The sequence below is a fragment of the Heterodontus francisci genome, chromosome 7, assembly GCF_036365525.1.
Source record: "Heterodontus francisci isolate sHetFra1 chromosome 7, sHetFra1.hap1, whole genome shotgun sequence".
In the NCBI taxonomy this organism is placed as follows: domain Eukaryota; kingdom Metazoa; phylum Chordata; class Chondrichthyes; order Heterodontiformes; family Heterodontidae; genus Heterodontus; species Heterodontus francisci.
Window position 1 is genome coordinate 126,662,474 of NC_090377.1, and position 23,698 is coordinate 126,686,171.

At 44.7% G+C, this 23,698-nt stretch overlaps 1 protein-coding gene across 2 annotated transcripts in view; it reads right to left on the minus strand.

Moving 5' to 3' along the window:
- The window catches only part of LOC137372316 (sperm-associated antigen 16 protein), a 1,170,879-nt gene that overhangs the window by 248,315 nt on the left and 898,866 nt on the right, over positions 1-23,698 (minus strand). For both annotated transcript variants that reach the window (XM_068036139.1, XM_068036138.1), the window contains one exon: positions 14,640-14,705. In XM_068036139.1, the coding sequence (XP_067892240.1) occupies positions 14,640-14,705 (66 nt within the window). The remainder of the gene's footprint in view (positions 1-14,639; positions 14,706-23,698) is intronic.

A 23,698-nucleotide genomic window follows, 5' to 3' on the forward strand; every position in this document is an offset into this window, starting at 1 on the left:
CACCTCATCTCTGAGTCCATTGCCAAAAGTATGATACATCAACAGGGAAACAGCTAAAATCTATAGAACAGCTCAATGTTCAAACGGTTACATGAAATGCTATTTTATTAGATTACTGGATAAATAAATGCAGCTAAAATTTATCTTGAAAAGTTGTTTTGCTTGTTTCTGTTACTTGCGATATGGTATCCCTGTATAGTAACAGGGGCCAGGAATTTATGTTGGGCAGACAGGAGCTGGTCACCGACTGAAAAATCGATGGCGAACCTGCTTCCGCATCGCCTGGGGATCCGTTCCATATTTTAAGGGTCCCCGGATTTTAATTGTTTCGAGGCGGGACTACTACCCGCTTGAGGGGCGAAGTCCCGCCTCATTGAGCTGCCAGCCAATCAGTGGGCCATTAGCTCTTAGTTCCAGCAGCGCCACTGGGAGCGGTGGCCACTGCTGGGACTGCAGCTCAGCCAACCACAGAGGAAGACATGGAGCTGGGAGTTAGGTACGTTTTGGTTGCCTCGCCAGGGGTAATTGGTCGGGCCCCGGTGAGGCAAGGATGGTCGGATGGGGGGAAGTGGGGGGGAGCGTGTTGGGTATTGGATGTGTTTGGGGCAGCGGGGGCAGCCCTCCATCGGGCACCCTGTGGCCGTTGAGCAGGGCCCCCCCGCCCCCCGGGATGATCAGCAGCCATCCTGGCTCCAGGGCGCCCACATACCATGCGTAAAATTCATGTGGAGGCGGGTAAAGGCGCTTAAGTGGCTGTTAAGTAGCCACTTAAGGGCCTTGATTGGCCTGGGGTGGGCTGGCCGTTTTGTACCCCCCACCCCCCACGTAAAGGGCAACGGAGGCAGCAGCGGGTCGGGTAGGCCTCCCGGAGCCTCCTGTTCCATTTTACGCCACTGCCCCACCACCATCCCGCTTGTTAGGGTGGCATAAAATTTCGGCCAGGGTTTCAAATGCAACCAAACAGATAATAAGCAAGAACTGCAAATGCTGGGAACACAGAGCAGATCCATCAGCTCTTGAGCAAACTGGTACTTAGAATTACATAGAATGTACAGCACAGAAACAAGCTATTCAGCCCAAATGATCCACGCCAGTGTTTATGCGGCACACGAGCCTCTTCCCACCCCTCTTTATCTCACCCCATCAGCATAATCTTCTATTCTTTTCTCCCTCATGTGTTTAATTAATATCCCCTTAAATCTACCTTTGCTATTTACCTCAACCATTCCTTGTGGTTGCAAGTGGCACATTCTCACCACACTCTTGGTAAAGAAGTTTCTCCTGAATTCTTTATTGAGTTTATTGGTGACTAACTTATATTTATGGCTTTCAGTTTTTGTCTCCCCACAAGTAGAAACATCTCTCTTTGTCTACCCCATCAAACTCCTTCATGATCTTAAAGATCTCTTTTAGGTCATCACTCAGCCTTCTCTGTTTTAGAGGAAAGAGCCCCAGCCTGTTCTGTTCTGCTAGGTATAATTTCTCAGTTCTGGTATCCTTGTAAATCTTTTTTTCACTTTCTCCAGTGCCTCTATATCCATTTTATGAAATAGAGACCAGGTAAGTTAATATTTCAGACATACAGCAGTTCTGATGATGAACTGCGTGTCTAAATTGTTAACTTGTCTGGCCCCTCCACAGAAGCTGACTGATATCCTATATGTGTCCAGCATTTCATGTTTTTTGTTTCCTACAAAAATGCTCTCAGTTACTTGCAGTGACTTAATCCACACAGAGAATTGAGTCACAGGTAGACAAAATGCTTATGGGTTAGAAAAGATAAAATGATGAATTTTCACATCAATATTTATATTCATTTATTTTATCAGCCATTATATGTTAAAATAAAACAATTATACATTTATGTAAAATCATTCTCAACATCATTTCTTGTAGTGCCTTACTATAATTTTGATAAGGTCCTGCATGGGAGATTGGTTAAGAAGGTAAGAGCCCATTGGATCCAGGGCAATTTGGCAAATTGGATCCAAAATTGGCTTAGTGGCTGGAGGCAGAGGGTAATGGTTGAGGGCTGTTTTTGTGATAGGAAGCCTGTGACCAGTGGTGTACCACAGGGATAGGTGCTGGGACCCTTGCTGTTTGTAGTGTACATTAATGATTTAGACGTGAATACAGGAGGTATGATCAGTAAGTTTGCAGATGACACGAAAATTGGTGGCATTGTAAATAGTGAGGAGGAAATTCTTAGATTACAGGGAGATATAGATGGGCTGGAAAGATGGGCGGAGCAGTGGCAAATGGAATTTAATCCTGAAAAGTGTGAGGTAACGCATTTTGGGAGGACTAACAAGGCAAGGGAATATACAATGGATGGTAGCACCTAGGAAGTACAGAGGGTCAGAGGAACCTTGATGTACTTGTCCATAGATCATTGAACGCAGCAGCACAGGTAGATAAGGTGGTTAGGAAGGCATATGGGATACTTGTCTTTATTAGCCGAGGCATAGACTATAAGAGCAGGGAGGTTATGATGGAGCTGTATAAAACGCTGGTTAGGCCACAGCTGGAGTATTGTGTACAGTTCTGGTTGCCACACTATAGGAAGGATGTGATTGCACTGGAGAGGGTGCAGAGGAGATCCACCAGGATGTTGCCTGGGCTGGAGCATTTCAGCTATGAAGAGAGACTGAAAAGGCTTGGGTTGTTTTCCTTGGAGCAGAGAAGGCTGAGGGGGGACATGATTGAGGTGTACAAGATTATGAGGGGCATTGATAGGTTAGATAGGAGGAAACTTTTTCCCTTAGCGGAGGGGTCAAGAACCAGGGGGCATAGATTTAGGGCAAGGGGCAGGAGGTTTAGGGGAGATTTGAGGAAACATCTTTTCACTCAGAGGGTGGTTGGAATCTGGAACGTACTGCCTCAAGGGGTGGTGGAGGCAGGAACCCTCACAACATTGAAGAAGTATTTAGATGACCATTTGAAATGCCATAGCATACAGGGCTGTGGGCCAAGTGCAGGAATATGGGATTAGAATAGTTGGGTGCTGTATGGCCGGCACAGATACGATGGGCCGAAGGGCCTGTTTCTGTGCTGTATAACTCTATGACTCTATAATGGTCATTTGTTGTCGGCAATATAAACTGTAGTGTGAGAAACTGAAGCAATTGTGGCTATAAAGTAAATTGCAATGTAACTGCAACTGCGAAGAAAAAGAAAGACTTGCATTTATATATCACCTTTCATGGTCTCAGACCATGCCAAAGTGCTTTACGGCCAATTAAGTGCTTTTTGCAGTGTAGTCACTGAAGCACTTTAGGAAACACAGCAGACAATTTGCACACAATGAGGTATCACAAACACATATGTGATAATGACCAGATAATCAAGTTTCAGGCATTAGAATAAATGTTGACTTGGGCACCAGTAAGAACTCTCCTGTTTTTCTTCACAATAGTGCCATCGGATCTTATACATCCACCTGAGAGGACAGAAAGGACCTTGGTTTTATGCCTCATCTGAAAGATAGCACCTCCAACAGTGCAGTCTTCCCTCAGTACTACGCTGTAGTGTCAGCCTGCATTTTGTGCTGAAGTCTCTGGAGTGCGATTTAAACCTACAACCATCTGATTAAAAGGTCAAAGTGCAACCCACTGAGCCACAGCTGACAAGAGGTAAAGGGGAGAAAAGATAGGTGAAAAAGAAAACAAACTAGATCTTCCTAATGGAAGCAGGTCAATAATGAAACACAAGAGAAGAGGTGAAAGAGTATCCACATTAAACAAAAAAAATGGCCCTGACCATCTACAGACCCTGATCCTAGCAGTTAAAGTGGAATAGTGCAGGTCCTCTCCAGCTCTGACCCCGTTACAAGTTTGTTATCATATAATTTTAGTCCAATATATGATACAAGTTAAAAGAAAACCTAAAAGTTAAATCTGAATGTCTTTTTTTAAAGACAGCTGTTGTTTTTTTTTTCAAAAATATACTTTATTCATAAAAATCAGTAAAAAATGCATTACAGAACAGTTCAAAACAGCACCAAATTGACATTCCAAAAAGTGCAAAGAAAATCAGTGTTCTTCAAGACAGGAGTGAGTTGCCTCACAACCCTTCCATTCCATTTTACATGCCATGTACATTTTACAGCAAACCCATATTTGGTGTATACAGCCTGAGGGGTTTCCCATGGGTCCTGTCCCTCAATTCACTTTGGTGGGAGGACCTTACACAGTGGTCTTTCCCCATTGAGCCTTTGCAGCGGCTGCCCCAAGCTTTAGTGCATCCCTCAGCACGTAGTCCTGGAACTTGGACTGTGCCATTCTGCAACACTCAGTTGTGGACAACTCTTTGCATTGGAGGACCAGCAAGTTTTGGGCAGACCAAGGAGCGTCTTTCACCGAATTGATGGTCCTCCAGCAGCAGTTGATGTTTATGTCGTTGTGCGCCCCTGGGAACAGCCCATAGAGTAGACTCCTGTGTTACAGAGCTGCTTGGGATGAACCTCGACAAAAACCACTGCATCTCTTTCCACACCTGCTTTTGCAAAGACACATTCCAGAAGGAGGTGGGCAACTGTCTCTTCACCACTGCAGCCACCTTGAGGGCAGCGTGTGGAGGGTCCGAGACTCCGGGCGTGCAGGAAGGAGCTGACGGGGAGGGCCCTTCTCACCACCAGCCAAGCTATGTCTTGGTGCTTGATTGAAAGTTCTGGTGATGAGGCATTCTGCCAAATGACCTTGGCAGTCTGCTCAGGGAAGCATCCGACAGGATCCACCATCTCCTTTTCCCGTAGGGCCTTGAGGACATTCCATGCAGACCACTGCCTGATAGATTGGTGGTCAAAGGTGTTTTCCTGCAGAAACTTTCCCACGAAGGATAGGTGGTACGGCACGGTCCAACTGGATGGAGCATTCTGCGGCAATGTGACCAGACCCATCCTTCACAACACCAGGGACAGACAGAACCTCAGGGGGTGTTTGCGTACTGGAGCTCTACACACAGCTTGATGCAGCCACACACGAAGTTGGTCATCAGGATGAGGGCAACGTTGGGTACATTTTTCCTTCCCTTATCTAAAGGTTTGACCATTGTGTCCCTCCGGACCCGGTCCATTTTGGTTCTCCAGATAAAGTGGAAAATGGCTCAGGTGACCACCACGGTGCGGGAGTGGGGTATGGGCCAGACCTGTGCCACATACAGCAACAATGTGAGCGCCTTGCACCTGATGACCAGGTTCTTACCCACAATGGAGAGAGATCGCTGCTCCCGCATGCTCAGTTTATGGTGTACTCTGGCTACTCGCTCCTTCCAGGTTTTGCCGCACGCCCGGTCCCTTCCGAACCATATCCCCAGCACCTTCAGGTAGTCTGACCTGGCGGTGAAGGGGACAAAGGATTGGTTGGCCCAGTTCCCAAAGAACATGGCCTCACTCTTGCTGTGGTTAACTTTGGCTCCCGAGGCCAGTTTGAACTGGTCGCAGGTGCTCATCAGTCTGCGAACGGACAGCGGATCCGAGCAGAAGACGGCGATGTCGTCCATGTACAGGGAGGTTTTAACCTGAGTGCCTCCACTGCCTGGGATTGTCACCCCTCTTATGCCCACATCCTTCCTAATAGACTCAGCAAAAGATTCGATACAGCAAACAAACAAGACAGGGGAGAGAGGACAGCCCTATCTGACTCCAGATTTGATCAGGAAACTTTCTGATTCTCACCCATTGATTGAGACTGCGCTGCCGATGTTTGTGTAGAGCAGTTTGATCCAATTGCAGATTCCCTCCCCAAACCCCATTTTGGAAAGCACGTCCATCATGTAGGTGTGCGATATCCTGTCAAAAGCCTTCTCCTGGTCCAAGCTGATGAGGCAGGTGTCCGCCCTCCTGTTCCGTACATAGGCAATTCTATCCCTGAGTAGCGCGAGACTATCGGAGATCTTCCTACCGGGTACAGTACAGGTCTGGTCAGGGTGAATCACCAACTCTGGAGCAGACTTGACCCGACTGGCGATGACTATGGACAGAATCTTGTAGTCAACATTAGGCAGTGAGGTGGGCCTTTATTTCTGATTTCCACCCTCTCCCCCTTCCACTTGTAGATGAGGGTGATGATGCCTTTCCTCATGGATTCTGACATGCTGCCGGCCAGAAGCATACCCTCGTATACTTCCAGCAGGTCTGGGCCGACCCAGTCCCACAGAGCCGAACACAACACAACCAGTAAGCCGTCGCTTCTAGGAATTTTACTCATCTCGAAGGACCTGATGGCTTTTGTGAGCTCACCCAGCGTTAGCGGTTTGTCCAGTTTCTCCTGCATGCTGTCATCTAAGACCTCCGTGATAGATGACAGGAAGGACTGGGAAGCCGTGCTGTCCGTGGGCTTCATGTCATACATCCCAGCATAAAAGGATTTGCTGATCCTTAGTATGTCGGACTGCGAAGACGTTAGCGAGCCATCCTCTTCCTTCAGGCTGCTGATCACAGAGCTCCCTCTGTGTACCTTTTAGAAGAAGTAATGCAAGCACATCTCATCGTGCTTAATGGAGCGGACTGTGGACCAGAAGATGATCTTGGAGGCCTCCGTGGCAAAGAGCGAGGCCTGCTGGCTCTCCACCTCTTGGAGATCCTCCTTGACCTCGACCCCCATCAACTGCAGCCGGAGCAGATTTTGCATTCTTTTCTGGAGTTGGGACATTTCCCTCTGTCTCTCTCTCACCCTCTGAACACCTTTGAAGATAAAGAACCTCTTGATGTTCTTCTTGATCATCTCCCACCAGTGCAGCGGAGACTCAAAGAGGGGTTTCACGGTTCTCCAACCTTCGTGATCACTTTTGAGTTCCTCAGTGTTCTCTGGGGTTAGCAGTGTAGCATTGAGCTTCCATGTCCCCCTGCCAACCCGCTGGTCATCCTGTAAGTGACAGTCAGCTAGTAAGAGGCAGTGGTCAGAGAAGAACACCAGCTTGACGTCGGTGGATCTGACCTTGAAAGCACGGGACACAAACAGGAAGTCAATCCTGGAACGACAGACCCGTCTGGTCTTGACCAAATGTATTTACGCTGCGCTCCTGCTGCAGGGTTGCTGAAGACTTGGTGCAGCTTGGCATCTTTTACTGTTTCCATCAGGAATCTGGACGTAGCGTCCAGTTTGCTGTCGTCCCTGCCGGATCATCCAGCTGCATTAATGATGCAGTTGAAGTCACCGCCTAGAATCACTGGTCTGGATGTTGCCAGCAGCAGTGGGAACTGCTGGAGACCGTCAGTCGCTCGCTGCATTGAACCGGGACGTACACGTTGATCAACTGGAGCGGACCATTGTTTTACATTATATCTGCTATGAGGATGCGGCCGCCCACCACCTCCTTAACTTCGGAAATGGTGAGGTTGCCTCCCCGCAGCAGAATACCCAGGCCGGAGGAATGGGAATCAATACCCCCTGACCAGATCAATGGCCCGTGGGACACCATCGCGACCATTGCCTGCAGGTGCTGAGGTGTGGTATTGCACACTCCTGCAGAAACAGCAGGTCGGCTTTGACCTTGGTGAGGTAGTCCAAAGTTGAGACACATCGCATAGGGATTTAACACTATGCACTTTAATTGAAGCAATCTTTTTATCCATTTTAAAGTTAGTTGTTGCTTGCCACACCAGTCCTTGGGTATGTTCCGGCATACCCATAGTGTACGCAAGCTGTTTCACATTTGTTGGGCTCAGATACCCCTCCTGGTTTCTCCTGGGGGCTTTGTTCTGCTGGGGTGACATCGGGTGGGGGGGGGGGGTGGTCTTGTAGGCAGTAATGCTTGGGCTATCCTCTGACGTTGGTGTCTTTCCCCTCTGTTTCTCCTCGAAGACATCACTGCTCCTGACTTCCTGGAGCTTGAGTGCGCCAGATGCTTCTTTGCTCTCAGTGTCCCGGAGCTGGGGTGCGCTGGGCATGTCGCTGGGTTCGGCACTTTGGGTTTGAGGCATGCTGGGCTCATCACAGCTTCCAGTGCCCCGGAGCTTGAGGGCTTTATCTTCCAGCTCCTTTGAGCTCTGCTGCTTCTTTTGCAGGTGCCGTCGTTCCGGCCCTTCCTCGTCCAATGAGGAGGAGCTGCCGTAGTCCGTCTCAGATGGTAGCCTCCTCTTGCCACTGGTTTGGGTGGTGGCCTGTTCCTTCTTTGGAGGTCTTTTCTTTGTGGTTATCTTTTGTACCACTTGCCACTGACCAGTTTGTCCATCTGCTGCCTCCTCCTCCATTGATTCTGCCTGGAGAGGAGGGGTTTCCGGGCACGGGGTAGGTGTTGGGTCGCTGGTTGCAGTTGCCTCCCCTTTCTTCTTCTCAGGTAGACTTTCCTCGCTGCGGAGAGGGTTGCTTGTCTCCTTCCCAGCACGAGACGCATTCACCGTTCCTCCTCCCGGCCTTTCCTTGGACCTTGCCGCCTGCGCATAACTGAGGCAGCATTTGGGGCAGGTTTTGTAGAGGTGGCCTGCCTCACCACACAGGTTGCAGCACTTACTCTGTTTACAGTCCTTGGTCTGATGGCCTTCCTTCTTGCAGTTCTTGCAGACGACTGTGCTGCAGTTGGATGCCACGTGACCAGATTTGCCACAATGGGCGGCACAGTGGCGCAGTGGTTAGCACCGCAGCCTCACAGCTCCAGCGACCCGGGTTCAATTCTGGGTACTGCCTGTGTGGAGTTTGCAAGTTCTCCCTGTGTCTGCCTGGGTTTCCTCCGGGTGCTCCGGTTTCCTCCCACATGCCAAAGACTTGCAGGTTGATAGGTAAATTGGACTAGCAATTGCCCCTAGTATAGGTAGGTGGTAGGGAAATATAGGGACAGGTGGGGATGTGGTAGGAATATGGAATTAGTGTAGGATTAGTATAAATGGGTGGTTGAACATAGAACATAGAACAGTACAGCACAGTACAGGCCCTTCGGCCCACGATGTTGTACCGAACCTTTAACCTACTCTAAGATCAAACTAACTACCTACCCTTCATTCTACTATCATCCATGTACCTATCCAAGAGTTGCTTAAATGCCCCTAACGTATCTGCTTCTACTGGCAACGCATTCCACGCACCCAGCACTCTCTGTGTAAAGAACCTACCTCTGACATCTCCCCGAAACCTTCCTCCAATCACCTTAAAATTATGCCCCCTGGTGATAGCCCTTTCCACCCTGGGAAAAAGTCTCTAAGTATCCACTTTATCTATGCCTCTCATCATCTTGTACCCCTCTATCAAGTCACCTCTCATCCTTCTTCGCTCCAATGAGAAAAGCCCTAGCTCCCTCAATCTTTCTTCGTAGGACATGCCCTCCAGTCCAGGCAGCATCCTGGTAAATCTCCTCTGCACCCTCTCTAAAGCTTCCACATCCTTCCTATAATGAGGCGACCAGAACTGAACACAACATTCCAAGTGATGGTCGGCACAGACTCGGTGGGCCGAAGGGCCTGTTTCAGTGCTGTATCTGTAAACATAAACAGGTGCGACAAACCCTGGGCTGCCCCACATAGACCAAGAAACCTCGACTTCCCCCGATAGCGAAGCTGGAGGAGTATGGATGATGGCTCCATTGGCATCAACCTTCAAGGTCACCCTAACCTGCCAAAATCCCAAATAGGTCCTTGACATCAGTGCTGCTGCCAGCCACCTTGATATACCTGGCGAGGAAGGTGAGTACATCCACGACAGGAACATGGGGGTTACAGAGGTGAATTGTCAGCACCCGGTTGCGTTGTAGCATGAAGGATCAACAGCTCCACTATGAGGATCGACAGCGGCGCCTGGTTTCCCTTCTCCTTGAACACCTTCAGGAACTTGATGCATCCCACCATGTTCTTGCACGTTACATCGAAATATCCACTGCTGGGGAAGTCCTGCAGGCAGAAGATGTCCGCAGCTTGGAATCCACAGCAATCAATAAGGATTTTCTTATAGAAGAAGGTACGGGTCAACAGGTACACCTCCTTCATTATCTTTCACCACCACCCGAATGGTGTTACGCACTCCTTGGCCTGAAGCCCTAGAACTGGTTACAGCCATTTTACTTAAAACCTACCTGGAACAGGATCAAAGGCCACTGATCATGGTTTCTTCCCCTGCCAGGTAAAGACAGCTGCTGTTGAGAATATCAGATGCTGCAGCTTTGTTTTCAACCACAATAGATTGTTTTCAGGCTATCACACTGAATGCTGACTGTTGAGATGCTCTTAAGTCACTGTGTGCTTAATGGATGCTCATAACACTTTCATATTTGTGTGAAGACCAACATTTATTAAATAGAATACTACAGAGAACTAATAACTAAATCAATTATGTGAAACAGCAAATATGATAAATCTTAGCCATTATGAGCTGCTCATGCAAATGTTCCTAAGGGGCTGTAAGATTCCAGAAGCAATCACACTGTGAAGTATCGTTTTTAAGTCCTTACCCTATAGCTGTGAACAACAGGGTACGTGAAGTAATGCTTCTCCTCTGAGTATGAAGGGCAGACTATTCATTGTGGCATGCAGCTGTGTGTGCTAAGTGCTTATTGAAATAAACAGTTAGTAACGCACAGTTACCAAGGAAAATAATTTCCCTTTACATCAGAATATCTATTATTCTGTTCAGTAAGAGCTGAAAACTTATAGGCATGACAAATATATAGAATTACATAGGGAACAGAAACAGGCCATTCATCCCAATTGGTTTATGCTCCACACAAGCCTCTTCCCACTCCTCTTCATCTAACCCGATTAGCAGAACTTTCTATTCCTTTCTCCCTCTATCCTATATCAAGCATCCTCTTAAATGCATCTCAGCTATTTGCCTCAACTACTCCACAGGTAGCAAGTTCCACATTTTCACCATTCTATGGTGTCATGCAGGCTCCCACCTGCCAAGAATGAGGCACATAATTTTGCCACATGGACATTAAACTTAAAATTGTTGCTGGGAAGAAAAGAGGGCCTATCACAAGGAATCGCCAGGCCCCTCGCCAGCAAGACCTTTTTTGCATACTAGCAGAGAGTGTTGGAACAAAGGAAACAGTCCCTGCTCCCTCAATACACAGAAGATGTGGTCAGACCAGTTTAGTTACATGACTAACTGGCTGTTAGAGTTTTTTGAATTTGAATTTGCCACAGAGAACTTGAACTCAAAAAACTGTTTGCTCCTGGATTGGAAAAGACCTCTCTCCTGTCTGCTCATCTCTTTCTCACCAGCTTTGGAATCCATTAAAGACACAGGAACCCCAAGAGAGAAAAGTCTCCTACAGTGAACAGGGTCTAAAAAGAATACTGGGCCCCAATGAAAAGCAAGAACTACCTACAAAAGGACTACAGTGAGCTTGAAGCACAGTAACAAGAAATTCCTCTAACATTGCCTCAAACCTCTCTATTTTTTCTTCTCTTTTCTGTCTCTATTTGCATGTGCATATTGCGTATGCATGCTAGCATGGCTCACGGCGTGTATCCGTATGCGTTAACCAAATTAGAATTTAAGTTTTAATAAATTTCACTTTTCTTATTTAAACCTAAGAAGGCCTGTTTGTGCTCATTTCGTTGCCTTATAATTGGAAAGTGGTGAACAAGGATTCACGAAAGGGGAGCTCAAAACACGGTGTGTTTAAAAATTAAAACCCTGTTACAATAAGAGCAGGTGAAGGCTGAGAAAGACCCCGAGACACCTGTCTCACCTGGTCGTAACAATGGGTAAAGAAATCTTTATTAGGTTTATTGGTGACTGTTATGACCAGGTGAGAAAGGTGTCTAGGGGTCCCTCTCAGCCTTTACCTGGTCTTACCTTAACAAGGTTTAATTTTAAACACACTGTGTTTTTAGCTCCCCCTTGATGAATCCTTGTTCATTACTTTCCAATTACAAGGCAAAGAAACCAGCACAAACAGGTTTTCTTAGGTTTAAAGAAGAAAGGTTGAAATGTATTAAACTCTAATTTGGTTGACGCCTATGGATACACGAGGCGCCCAGACTAACATACATACACGATACACACAAGCAAATAGAGACAGAAAAGAGTAGAAGAAAAATAAAGTGGAAAGGTTTGAAGAAATATCTGAAGAGTTTTTGTTATGGTTCTTTGAGCTCACTGCAGTGTCCTTGATTGTAGATAGTTCTTGCTCTTGGTTGGGGCCCAGTATTTTTCTTAAACTTTGTTCGCTGTAGAGACTTTTCTCTCTTGGGGTTCATGTTTCTTCAATGGATTCAGAGGCTTGTGAGAAAGAGATGGGACCAGACAAGAGAGATCTTCTCAGTCCAGGAGCAAACAGTCTTTCTTTGCTCAAACTCTCTGTGGCTAGTTCAAAAGACCCTGTAACAGCCAGTTAGTCATGTGACCAGCTGGTCTAACCGGTCCTGGATTGCATCACCTTAGCAGTCTCTGGAATGCTCCTCTTACACACAATACCTGGTGATCAAGTTCCATTGTGGGTTAAATATGTCAGGGAATGGTCCTCTGTCCTTCCAAGCACTGTCTGTTAATATGAAAATGTCTTTTCCAGCCACAGCTGATCTGTTTAACAAGTCATTTCCTCACTCCAGCAACAATTTAAAATCAATGTTCATGATAAAATTAATGTGCCTCATTCTTGGCAGGTGGGTGCCTAGCATGACAGTGACTAACTTATCTTTATGGTCCCTAGTTTTGGCCTCCCACACCATCTTCTCTATGTCTACCCTGTCAAATTGTTTCATAATTTTAGGACCTCTATCAGGTCACCTCTTAGTCTTCTATTTTCTAGAGAAAAGAGCCCCTGCCTCGTTAGTCTTTCCTGATGATATAATCTCTCAGTTCTGGTATCATCTTTGTAAACCATTTTGCACCTTTTCCAGTGTCTCTATATCATTTTTGAAAATACACCTGTGGGGACAGATCAAAAGCAAGCTAATCAGCTAACAAACTAACTGTGGAGTTGTGGAGCCAATTTATAAAAAATAACAAGCAGAAGCTAACAGGACAGTTGCAGATAGCTTAATAGTAGCCTTGTTTAATAATCAGCCTAACAGTTCAAGGAGGGGGTATGTGAAACTACTGAAATAAAATGCAAAAATAAAATGCTGGGACGAATGAACCAATTATGCACTGATAATAGAAGTCTGCAAACCACTCAGAAACAGCGGGGGGTGGGGGGGGTGCGGCGTACTAGTTTTGTTTGAATAACTATAAGAAAGGCTTGCTGTAGTGAGCACATGTTCTTTTCCTTTGTTCTTTTGCATTTTCTTTGTTTTGCTTTTTGTTCTTTTGTAACCTTATAACGTAACAACCATATACTGCAATAAAGTTTCTAAAACTTACGGTTGGACTTCGTCTCTCTGTAACTGATGGGATCCAACACACCCCAGAACTGTGCAGAGTGCTGCAAGTGTGGTCTAACCAAGTTTCTTTGCAAGTTTAACATAACTTCTCTGTTTTTCAATTCTATCACTCTCGAAATGAACCCTTGTGTTTTTATTGTTTTTTAATGGCCTTGTCTACATTGCTATTTTAGTGATTTATGTATCTGTACCCCTAAATCCCTTTGCTCCTGTACCCCAATTAGACTTTTATTTTCCAAGAGGTACATGGCCTCCTTATTCCTCACACCAAAATGCACCATCTCATATTTATCTATGTTGAAATTCATTTGACAATTACACATCCATTCTGCAAGTTTATTAATGTCTTCTTGTACTTTTTGCAGTCCTCCTCAGTAATAACTATAGCCCCAATTTGGTGTCATCTGCAAAATTTGAAATTGCACTTCCAATTCCCAAGTCCAAATCTTTTATGTAAATGGTGAATGGCAGTTGTCCCAGCAGCGATCCTTGTGAAACATCTTCCAATATTTTGCCAGTCTGAGTATCTATACCCTTAACTTATACTCTTATGTTTTTTCTGTTTTGTAGCCGACTTGCTATCCGATCTATTACTTTTCCCCTGACTGCAGCACAGTGGTGCAGTGGTTAGCACCGCAGTCTCACAGCTCCAGCGACCCGTGTTGGGTTCTGGGCACAGCCTGTGCGGAGTTTGCAAGTTCTCCCTGTGACCGCGTGGGTTTCCGCTGGGTGCTCTGGTTTCCTCCCACAGCCAAGACTTGCAGGCTGATAGGTAAATTGGCCATTGTAAATTACCCCTAGTGTAGGTAGGTTGGTGGTAGGAGAATGGGTGGGGATGTGGTAGGGAATATGAGATTAATGTAGGACTGGTATAAATGGGTGGTTGTTGGTCGGCACAGACTCGGTGGGCCAAAGGGCCTGTTTCAGTGCTGTATCTATCTATGACTGCACATGCTCTGACCTTAGTCATGACTCTACTATGCATTACCTTATCAAAGGTTTTTTGAAAATTCAAATATATAACATCTACTGCATTAATAATAACAAAAGGTGCTGGAAATACTCAGCAGGTCTGGCAGCATCTGTGGAGACAGAAGTTCTGATGAAAGGTCACTGACCTGAAACGTTAACTCTGCTTCTCTCTCCACAGATGCTGCCAGATCTGCTGAGTATTTCCAGCACTTTTTGTTTTTATTTCAGTTCTCCAGCATCTGCAGTATTTTTCTTTTATCTACTGCATTACCCCTGTCTACTCACTGTCACTTCTTCAAAGAATTCAATAACGTTGGTCAAGCGTAACGTTCTCTTTCAAAATCTGTGCTGACTATTTTGATTATATTTTCCGTTTCTATATAAATAGGCACATGCAAGAAGAGCTTACCTTCAGGTTAAAGGTGGCATCATTGCAGGAATGGAGGTGACCAAAGAAAGTTTGAGCACACAGTCCCTGCAGAAGAAAAAATAAAATACTATATGAAGTGATTACTCAACGTTTCAATTATTCATTTGTAGAAGAGTTGAGAGTGAATGAAGTCAAAAAAAGATAATTGCACTCAAAGTGTGCTGTAGGACAGATTACAGAAAGAGCATTTGCTTACTATTAGGTAGTTAAATTTCAGCAGCTTTTAATTCACACCTTCATAGGATTCCATCTTTCAGAGGCTGTCATGCTTGCTTGCACAGAAGAGTGTAATTTGCTGTCTTGCCTGCAATTGTTTCCAAATGATAAATCTCAAAGGAACCCCTGAATGCAACATTAGATGCTAAACCTGGTCCATTTCTTTGGAGAAGCATTAATGAAAGCACCTGCATCAAAGTTAATTGAGTTTATGGCCTGACAATGAAATAAAAATGTCATGAATATGGTGAACTTCAAAATCTCTCAGTATGTTCCGGAGATGAAACAGAGTTCTTCAAAGGGCTGCAGAGCGTTAAAATATTACCTAATTAAATACAATTCCAGCATTTGGCTTTACCAACTAGGGGCAATTTTAACCCTGTGTGGTTACAACCAGCCATGAAACATAGAATTTACAGTGCAGAAACAGGCCATTTGGCCCAACAGGTCCACGATGGAGCTTATGAGCTATATGAGCCTCCTCCCAACTTACTTAACTCTCTTCACCCTTTCTAATGCCAACATCTGCTTACAGGACAAACATACACATAAAAGGGTAAGAACAGTTGAGCACTAGACAGGGACATTCAAACCTGAGATCATCCACTCCTTCATGAGTACAGGGCCCTCCAGATTCAGAGACTGCAGGCAATAGAGGGGGTAGGGGGGACTGAGGTCAGAGACCTTGCCCAAACTCCTGGATGGTATTGTCTTTTACTTGTTGTTCATGGTCTCCATGCTCACACCCTCACTCATTCAGTTCCTGAAATGCAAACATCCTCTGTACCAGAGCAGAGTAAAATACAATTATTTGGCACATGGTGTAGTGTTTGAAGAGGTGTCTTGTTGCCAGCATTACAAAATAAGTGTCAGCTGGGGTAGACCACTCCCAATCCTTCTTCAGTCTGAGCAAGGACCATTTACATTGTCAGCCATGACTACACTTCTAAAGTACTTCATTAGCTGTAGAGCGCTTTGGGACATCACGAGTGTCATGAAATGTGCAATATAAATCCGAGTCTTTCTTTACTTTTCACTCTTCTTGAGGGAAAGCTGACTTACCACAGGATGGAGATTTCAAAAACCAGTGGAAGATCACCAGCAATGCAGGAACTGACAGCAGTGGAGAAAGCAGTCATCGATGTTAGTACATGAGGTTCACTAGGAAGACACTGGAAAAGCACAGCTATGAGGAGACATTTAAGCTACTGTGACTATTTCCATTCGAGCAGAGAGAGCTAAGAGGAATTTAATAGAGATTTTTAAAAAATATAAAGCGTTTTTCTACAATGAATAGGGATATTAAAGCAAGAGAGAACAGTAAGTTCTGATTCACCAGGGTGTGCTCCCTAAAGCAAAGAAGATTTAATTGAGGTGATCAAAATGATGAGGGATTTTGACAGAGTGGATAGCAAGAATCTGTTTCCAATGGGAAAAGAATCAGCAACCAGAGGACACAGATATCAGATAATTGCCAAAAGAACCAGAGGGGAGATGAAGAATTTTTGTTTCACTCAGTGAAATGTTATGATCTGGATTGCACTGCTTGAAAGGGTGGTGGAAGCAGATTCGGTAGTAACTTTCAAAAGGGAACCAGATAATACTTGAAAGGGAGGAATTTGCAGGACTGTGGGGAAAGAGCAAGGGTCTGGAACAAACTGAACAGCTCTTTCAAAGAGCTGGCACAGCCACAATGGGCTGAATGGTTTACTTATTTGCTGTCTGATTCTATAATGCTCTGGATGGAAACTTTAGATTTTTTGTTATTCAGAAATGAGATGTCAGCATCGCTGGCAAGGCCAGCATTTGTTGCCCATCCCTAATTGCACTTGAGAAGGAGATGGTGAATGACCTTCTTGAGTCACTGCAGTCCATGTGGTGTAGGTACACCACAGTGCTGTTAGGAAGAGAGTTCCAGGTTTTTTGACCTCGTGACCAGTGACGGAGCAGTGATATATTTCCTTGCCAGGATGGTGTGTGGCTTGGCGGGAACTTGCAAGTGGTGGTGTTCCCATGCATCTGCTGCCCTTATTCTTATAGGTGGTAGAGATTGCAGGTTTCGAGGTTGTGAAGGAGTCTTGGTCAGTTGCTGTAGTGCATCTTATAGATGGTACACGCTGCTTCCACTGTGCGTTGGTAGTGGAGGGAGTGGTGAAGGGATTCTTGAGTGTTGTTTGGAGCACACATTCAGGCAAGTGGAGTGTATTTCATCACACTCCTGACTTGTGCTTTTAGAAGGTGGACAGGCTTTGGGGAGTCAGAAGGTGGGTTACTCGCCGCAGAATTCCCAGCCTCTGACCTGCTCTTGTAGCCACAGTATTTGTATGGCTGGTTCAGTTCAGTTTCTGGTCTGTGGTTGCCCTCAGGATGTTGATGGTGGGAGGTTCAGCGATAGTAATGCCATTGAACATAAGAACATAAGAACTAGGAGCAGGAATCGGCAATTCAGCCCCTCGAGCCTGCTCCGCCATTCATTATGATCTCACCTCGGCCTCAACTCCACTTTTCTGCCCATTCTCCATAATCCTTCAACCCATTACTAATTAAAAATCTGTCTATCTCCTTAAACTTACACAATGTCCTGGCATCCACTGTACTCTGGGATAGTGAATTCCACAGACTCACGACCCTTTGAGAGAAGTAATTTCTCCTCGTCCCTGTTTTAAATCTGCTACTCTTTATCCAAAAACTAACAACATCGAGGGGAGATGGTTAGATTCTCACTTGTTGGAGATGGTCATTTTCTGGCACTTGTGTGGCACGAATATTACTTGCTACTTATCAGCCCAAGCCCGAATGTTGTCCAGGTCTTGCTGCATGCGGACACAGACTACTTCAGTATCTGAGGAGTGGCAAATGGTACTGAACACTGTGCAATGAGCAGCGAACATCCCCACATCTCACCTTATGATGGATGGAAAGTCATTGATGAAGCAGCTGAAGATGGTTGAGTCGAGGACACCCCCTTGAGGAACTCTTGCAGCAATGTAAGAATAGATAAGAGGAGAGATATTGGGTGGAGGAATGAGTTTCTGTTTGGGAAAGCGGCATGAAGTGCACTTGGATTGTGTTTCCATCAAATCAGTGATCTGCAGAAGCCAATCAGCAAGATGGCCAAAAGCAGAATGCAATACCTATGTGGAGCCAAGAGGAACCGTCCTGCTTCTTCTGGCTCCACATTAAGCTAAATTAAAAAAGAAAATGACATATTTTCATTGGGACCTCCACAGTCCATTTAAAGACTGCTCGATAGATTGCAATTGACCCAGAAAATCAGAGTACAGTATATGCTTCTCCAAATGCTTCTCCCAGTTTCTACCAAATTTGGCAGCAGAGTTCTAGCAGAGGCGACAGGCCCCCACTTAGCATTGTCATGCCCAGTAAAGAGATATCATATTCCTACTTTTAAGATACAACTTTATCCAATGCAGACTCTTTGAAATTGACTTTTCCTTTAAAAAAAAAGTGGATGTGGCAAAAGATGGCCATCGAAGGTTCTATGACCTGGCATGTGTATTCAAAAACTACCTCACTCTCTCAAAAGAACAAAAGGATACATTCCAGACCAAGAGGTGTTGACTACACCCATCCTGAAATCATCAAGAGACATTCTTGAATTAAATGGTTTTCTTCTGAGCCAAAGAACGTGTGAAATAAACACATCTTAACAGAATGATACTCATCCAGACATCAATAGATAACCATGGATTCCACATCATGGTCCATTGTATGGTCACACCAGGGAAGAAGGCCATGTGTCAATGAATAAAGACTCTAATTTGATGGATTTTTGACCTTAAAAGGTAACCATCTGGAGAGAGAGGGAGAGATCACAGCAACCTTACAGAAGAAAGTCCAGCTAAGGGCTGTGGAAAGATCCAGCCTAAACAAGAAGAAGAAACCCTGTCTCTAATTCTATATTTCAACTTGGTGCAGTAGAGAACCGAAAGTGACCACAACCTCCAGTCTGAAATCTGAACCACCAGAAATCTACAACACCTCAAGAAGTTCAAGACTACAAACAACCTAGACTCACACCTTTCAAAGAAACTGTCCTTCTGAGAAAATTCAACAGGTCTACCATAAACCACGAACACCTACCACACCCTGAACTCTTAGCCTTTACCTTCTATCTATCTTCTCTTGAGAGTGCAGGTGAGAGTGAATGCATATCTGAGCAATATTGCAAACATTTTGGGGAATGAATATTTGTTTAATAAATAGTTAATCTTCTGTTTAAACCTACAAGGAAACCTGTCACTGTCTGCTTATTTGGCAAGTAAAACACTTATGGGCTAACTCAACATTTTAAACAAAACATGATTGTGGTCAGTTGGGAGGTAAACGATGGGAATCACCAACACCCCTTACCACCTGTCCATGACAGCATATTTAAGGGACTAATGTGTGTGTCAGGAAGGCACTCATGACACTTGCGAGTCACTGGTCTCCAATTTGACAACCAATGTAATCCAGTCGGGAGGTTGGGCAGGTGACACTGCCACCCGAAATTCATCTACTGAACATTCATTTAACACAAGCCAATTTCTCCCTGTGGGACTACTTCCATTTGAGTAGCAAAGGTTACAAGATTTAATCAAGGCTTTTAAAATTATATAGACATTTGATAGAATAAATAAGGAAAGACTATTTCCTCTGGTTGGAGAGGCAGTGATAAGCAGATCATCAATTTAAAATTCTCACTAAGAGAATGGGTAGAACTGTAAGAACTCTCTTTATGCAGTGGGTTGTTGGAGCATGGAATATGTTACCATTGGAAGTAGTTGAGGCAAAATTATTACCTCTGTTAAGGGAAAACTGGAAAATTATTTGAAACAGAGAAATGCATAGGGTGCTGGCGAGAGCATGGAACAATAGGATTAGTTTTCGAATACAATAGCAAGCAATTGACATAGACACAATGGATCGAATGGCTTTCTTCTGTGCTATAAACTTCTTTGGTTTTCTGTTTGCCACTTCAAACAGGATCAAACGTTGAGGTCTCATCCTGTTCAGCCTCTCCGCCTAATCTGAAACTGGTCTCTCTTCTGGATCCAGTACAGATTTGATATGGCCTATTCCCATCTGCTGATCCATAATACCGTGCACTGTAGCAGCCACCCTGCACAGTACAGCTTCCATTTGACAGCCTCTGACCTGAAATCAGCTCTACATTGACCCCCCACCCCCACAACCTTTTCCCACTCTCCTCAGTCTCTGATAGTGCAAGAAAGAAGAAAAAAGAAAAAGAAAGGCCTGATAATGTGTGTCTTTTTGCTGATGGTCAGTTAGATTAATCTAGAACTAGATATTGTCATGCAGACCCCCACCTGCCAAGAATGAGGCACATTAACTTTGCCACATGAACATTGATTTTCTAAACTGGAGTAAAGAAAGAACTTGCTTTAAAAAAAAACACCAGATCCTTGACTGGAAAGGCATTTGTACAGTAACAGACGGTACTTGGAAAGGACAAAGAGGCCATTCCCTGCTCCAATTTAATCCACAATGGACTTTTGATTAGCAGACGTTGAAGGTGGAGAAGCTAGCATTCCAGGTTGACTGCTAAGATGCTCCCAATATGCAGAAGAGACCTGATCAAACCGGTCAGTCATGTGACCACCTGCTGGCCAACTAGGGGAGTTTTAAATTGGAGAAATTGTATTTGAAGTGAGAAAGCTGTTTGCTCCTGGGCTGGAAAAGACTTCTCTCCTGTCTGCTCCCATCTCCTTCTCACAGAACTGAAGACCCATCGAAGGCACGTGAACCCCAAGAGAGAAAAGTCTCCTACAGTGAACAAGGTTTAAGAAGAATACTGGGCCCCAACGAAAAGCAAGACTATCTACAATCAAGGACTCTACAGCGAGCTTGAAGCACAGTAACAAACCCCCTTCAGAGATTGCCTCAAACTGCTTTACTTTATTTTTCTTCTCTTTTCTGTCTCTATTTGCATGTGCATGTCGCTTGTGCATGTCGTGTATGCATGCTAGCGTGGGGCGCGCGTGTATCCGTAGTCGTTAACTGAATTAGAGTTTAAGTTTAAGTTTGAATAAATTTCACTTTTCTTCTTTAAACCAAAGAAAACCTGTTTGTGCTGATTTCTTTGCCTTATAATTGGAAAGCAGTGAACAAGGATTCACCAAGGGGGAGCTAAAACACAGTGTGTTTAAAAACAAAACCCTGTTACAATAAGACTAGGTGAAGGCTGAGAAAGACCCCTAGACACCTTTCTCACCTGGTCATAACAATATGGAGAACAGCATAAAAGATGAGTGATATGGACCCACAGGAACTGATATGTCTGAAATGCCTAAAGATTTTCTATGCCAATTAAAACTCTTTAAAATTGGGTGGTTCTGTAAATGCATGTGCTTGAGAGGGACTGTGGCCTAGAAATCTTTGGACAGATATTTGGGTGGGTGGCGCAGTGGGTGACAGGTAGCCAGAGGATGAAGCGGCAGTAGCCCACTTTCTTTGAATGTGGAGTGAGGAGGAGTACTCCTCCATCTACCAACTCCACATGCACAGAAATATACCTGGTTGGTTGCAGCCTGTTAGGCCACAGGGAGGCCTGATATTTCTGTGTGCAGACTCAGAGCAAATCAGTCTTGCAGTGGGGGCCTCAGACAGGTATTAGGCCTCTAATTTGAATATACACAGAGGCATTGGGCACTGCATGCTGACTTCTTGGCTTTTATCAATATAGGGGCACCACATATCTGACTCATAATGAGCATATACTTCGTGACTGCTATATTGAAGGCATAGGATGCCATTCAGCTCTCGAAAAACAGTCACTGCGTGGCTGAATGACCACTAAATTTGGATATGGAAATATCTATGCATATAGAATCATAAAGGCACAGAAGGAAGCCATTTGGCCCACTGAGTCCATTCTGGCTCTCTATAGAGCAATCCACAGTCCCACTCCCCTGCTCTTTCCTTGTAGCCCTGCATGTTTATTTCCCTTAAGTGCCCACCCAATTTCCTTTTGAAACCATTATCATCTCAGCTTCCACCATCCTTGTAGGCATTGAGTTCTAGATCATTATCACTCACTGCGTAAAAAAGTTCTTCTTCACATGCCTTCTGTATCTCTTGCCCAAACGCTAAATTTCTGTCGCCTCGTCTTATACCATTAGCTTTTCTTTGTCTACCTTATCTAAAACTGTCCTAATCTTGTACACCTCTACCTAATCTCCCCTCAATCTTCTTTGCTCCAAGGAGAACAACCCCAGCTTTTCAAACCTAACTTTGTAGCTAAAATCCCTCATCCCTGGAACTATTCCAGTAAATCTTCTCTGCACCCTCTCAAGGAGCCTCACATCCTTCCTAAAGTGTGGTGATCAGAACTGGATGCATACTCTAGTTGTGGCCTGACCAGATCTTTATACAGGTTCAGCATAACTTCTCTGCTTTTGACCCAATACCTCAATTTATGAAGCCCAGGATCCGATATGCATTCCTATCGATTCTCTCAATATGTCTTGCCACCTTCAAAGACCTGTGTACATGAATCTCTGGTCTCTCTGTCCCTGCACACTGTTAAGAACTGTGCCATTAGGTCTATATTGCCTTTCCCTATCCCTTCTGCCAAAAAATGCATCACTCTACACTTCTCTGTATTAAATTTCATTTGACACTTATCTGCCCATTCTGCTAGCCCACCTATATCCTTGGTATGTTTCTTAATAAGAGTTTATCAGAAATGAAAAGCTCTTTCATCTATTTCTCTCATCTCTTGCAGCTCTAATTTCAGTCTCTCAGACTGTTTCATACTTTTCACAGAATTACTTCAAATGTACAGCACAAAAAATAGCCACTTGATCTAATATGTTTACGCTGGTGTTTATGCTCCACAGGAGCCTTCTCCCACCCATCTTCGTAAACCATTCAACATTACCTTCTATTCCTTTCTCCCTCATGTGTTTATCTCTCTTCCACCTAAAATGTATCAATGCCATTTGCCTCAACTACTCCATGTGGTAGCGAGTTTCACATTCTAACCACTCTCTGGGTAACATAGTTTCTTCTGAATTCCCTATTGGATTTTTTAGTGACAAGGAAGAGAGAAGATCATTTCAGCAACCATCGTGCAGACGGAACTGAGCTGAGAAATAGGCTCCAGGTATTCTGGGGAGATGAGAAGAAAAGGGACACAGAGAGAAGAATAAAATGGGGAGAGAGATGTATAGAGAGAAAAAACTTGTGAGAGAAATATAGAAAGAGTGAGAAACATAGAAAAGGAAAGAAATTAAGAGGCACGGAATAGTGAGAAAACAGTCACAGAGATATTTTGCCAACAATGAAAGTGTGAAAGAAAGACTTGTATTTCTATAACATCTTTCAAGACCACAGGACATCCCAAAAGGCTTTGCAGCCAATGAAGTACTTTTCAAGTGAAGTCACCGTTGTAATGTAGGAAATGTGGCACAGCAAGCTCCCACAAACAGCAATATGATAATGACCAGATAATCTGTTTTTGTGAAGCTGACTGAGGAATAAATATTGGGCAGGACCTCATGGATACCTCTGCTGCTTGTCTTCAAAATAATGCCATGGCATTTTTACATCAACCTGAGAGGGAAGACCAGGCCTTGGTTTAACATGTCATCTGAAAGACAGCATCTTCAATATTACTCAATACAGCAATGGAGTGTCAGTCTTGAGTTTTGTGACCAAGTCCTCCAGTGGGGTTTGAACCCACAACCTTCAACTCCGAGGCAGAAGTGTTAGCAACTGAACCACAGCTATCACTACAAATGTACGTAAATTATATATACAGAAAGACACACACAAAGAGTGAAAGACAAACATAGACA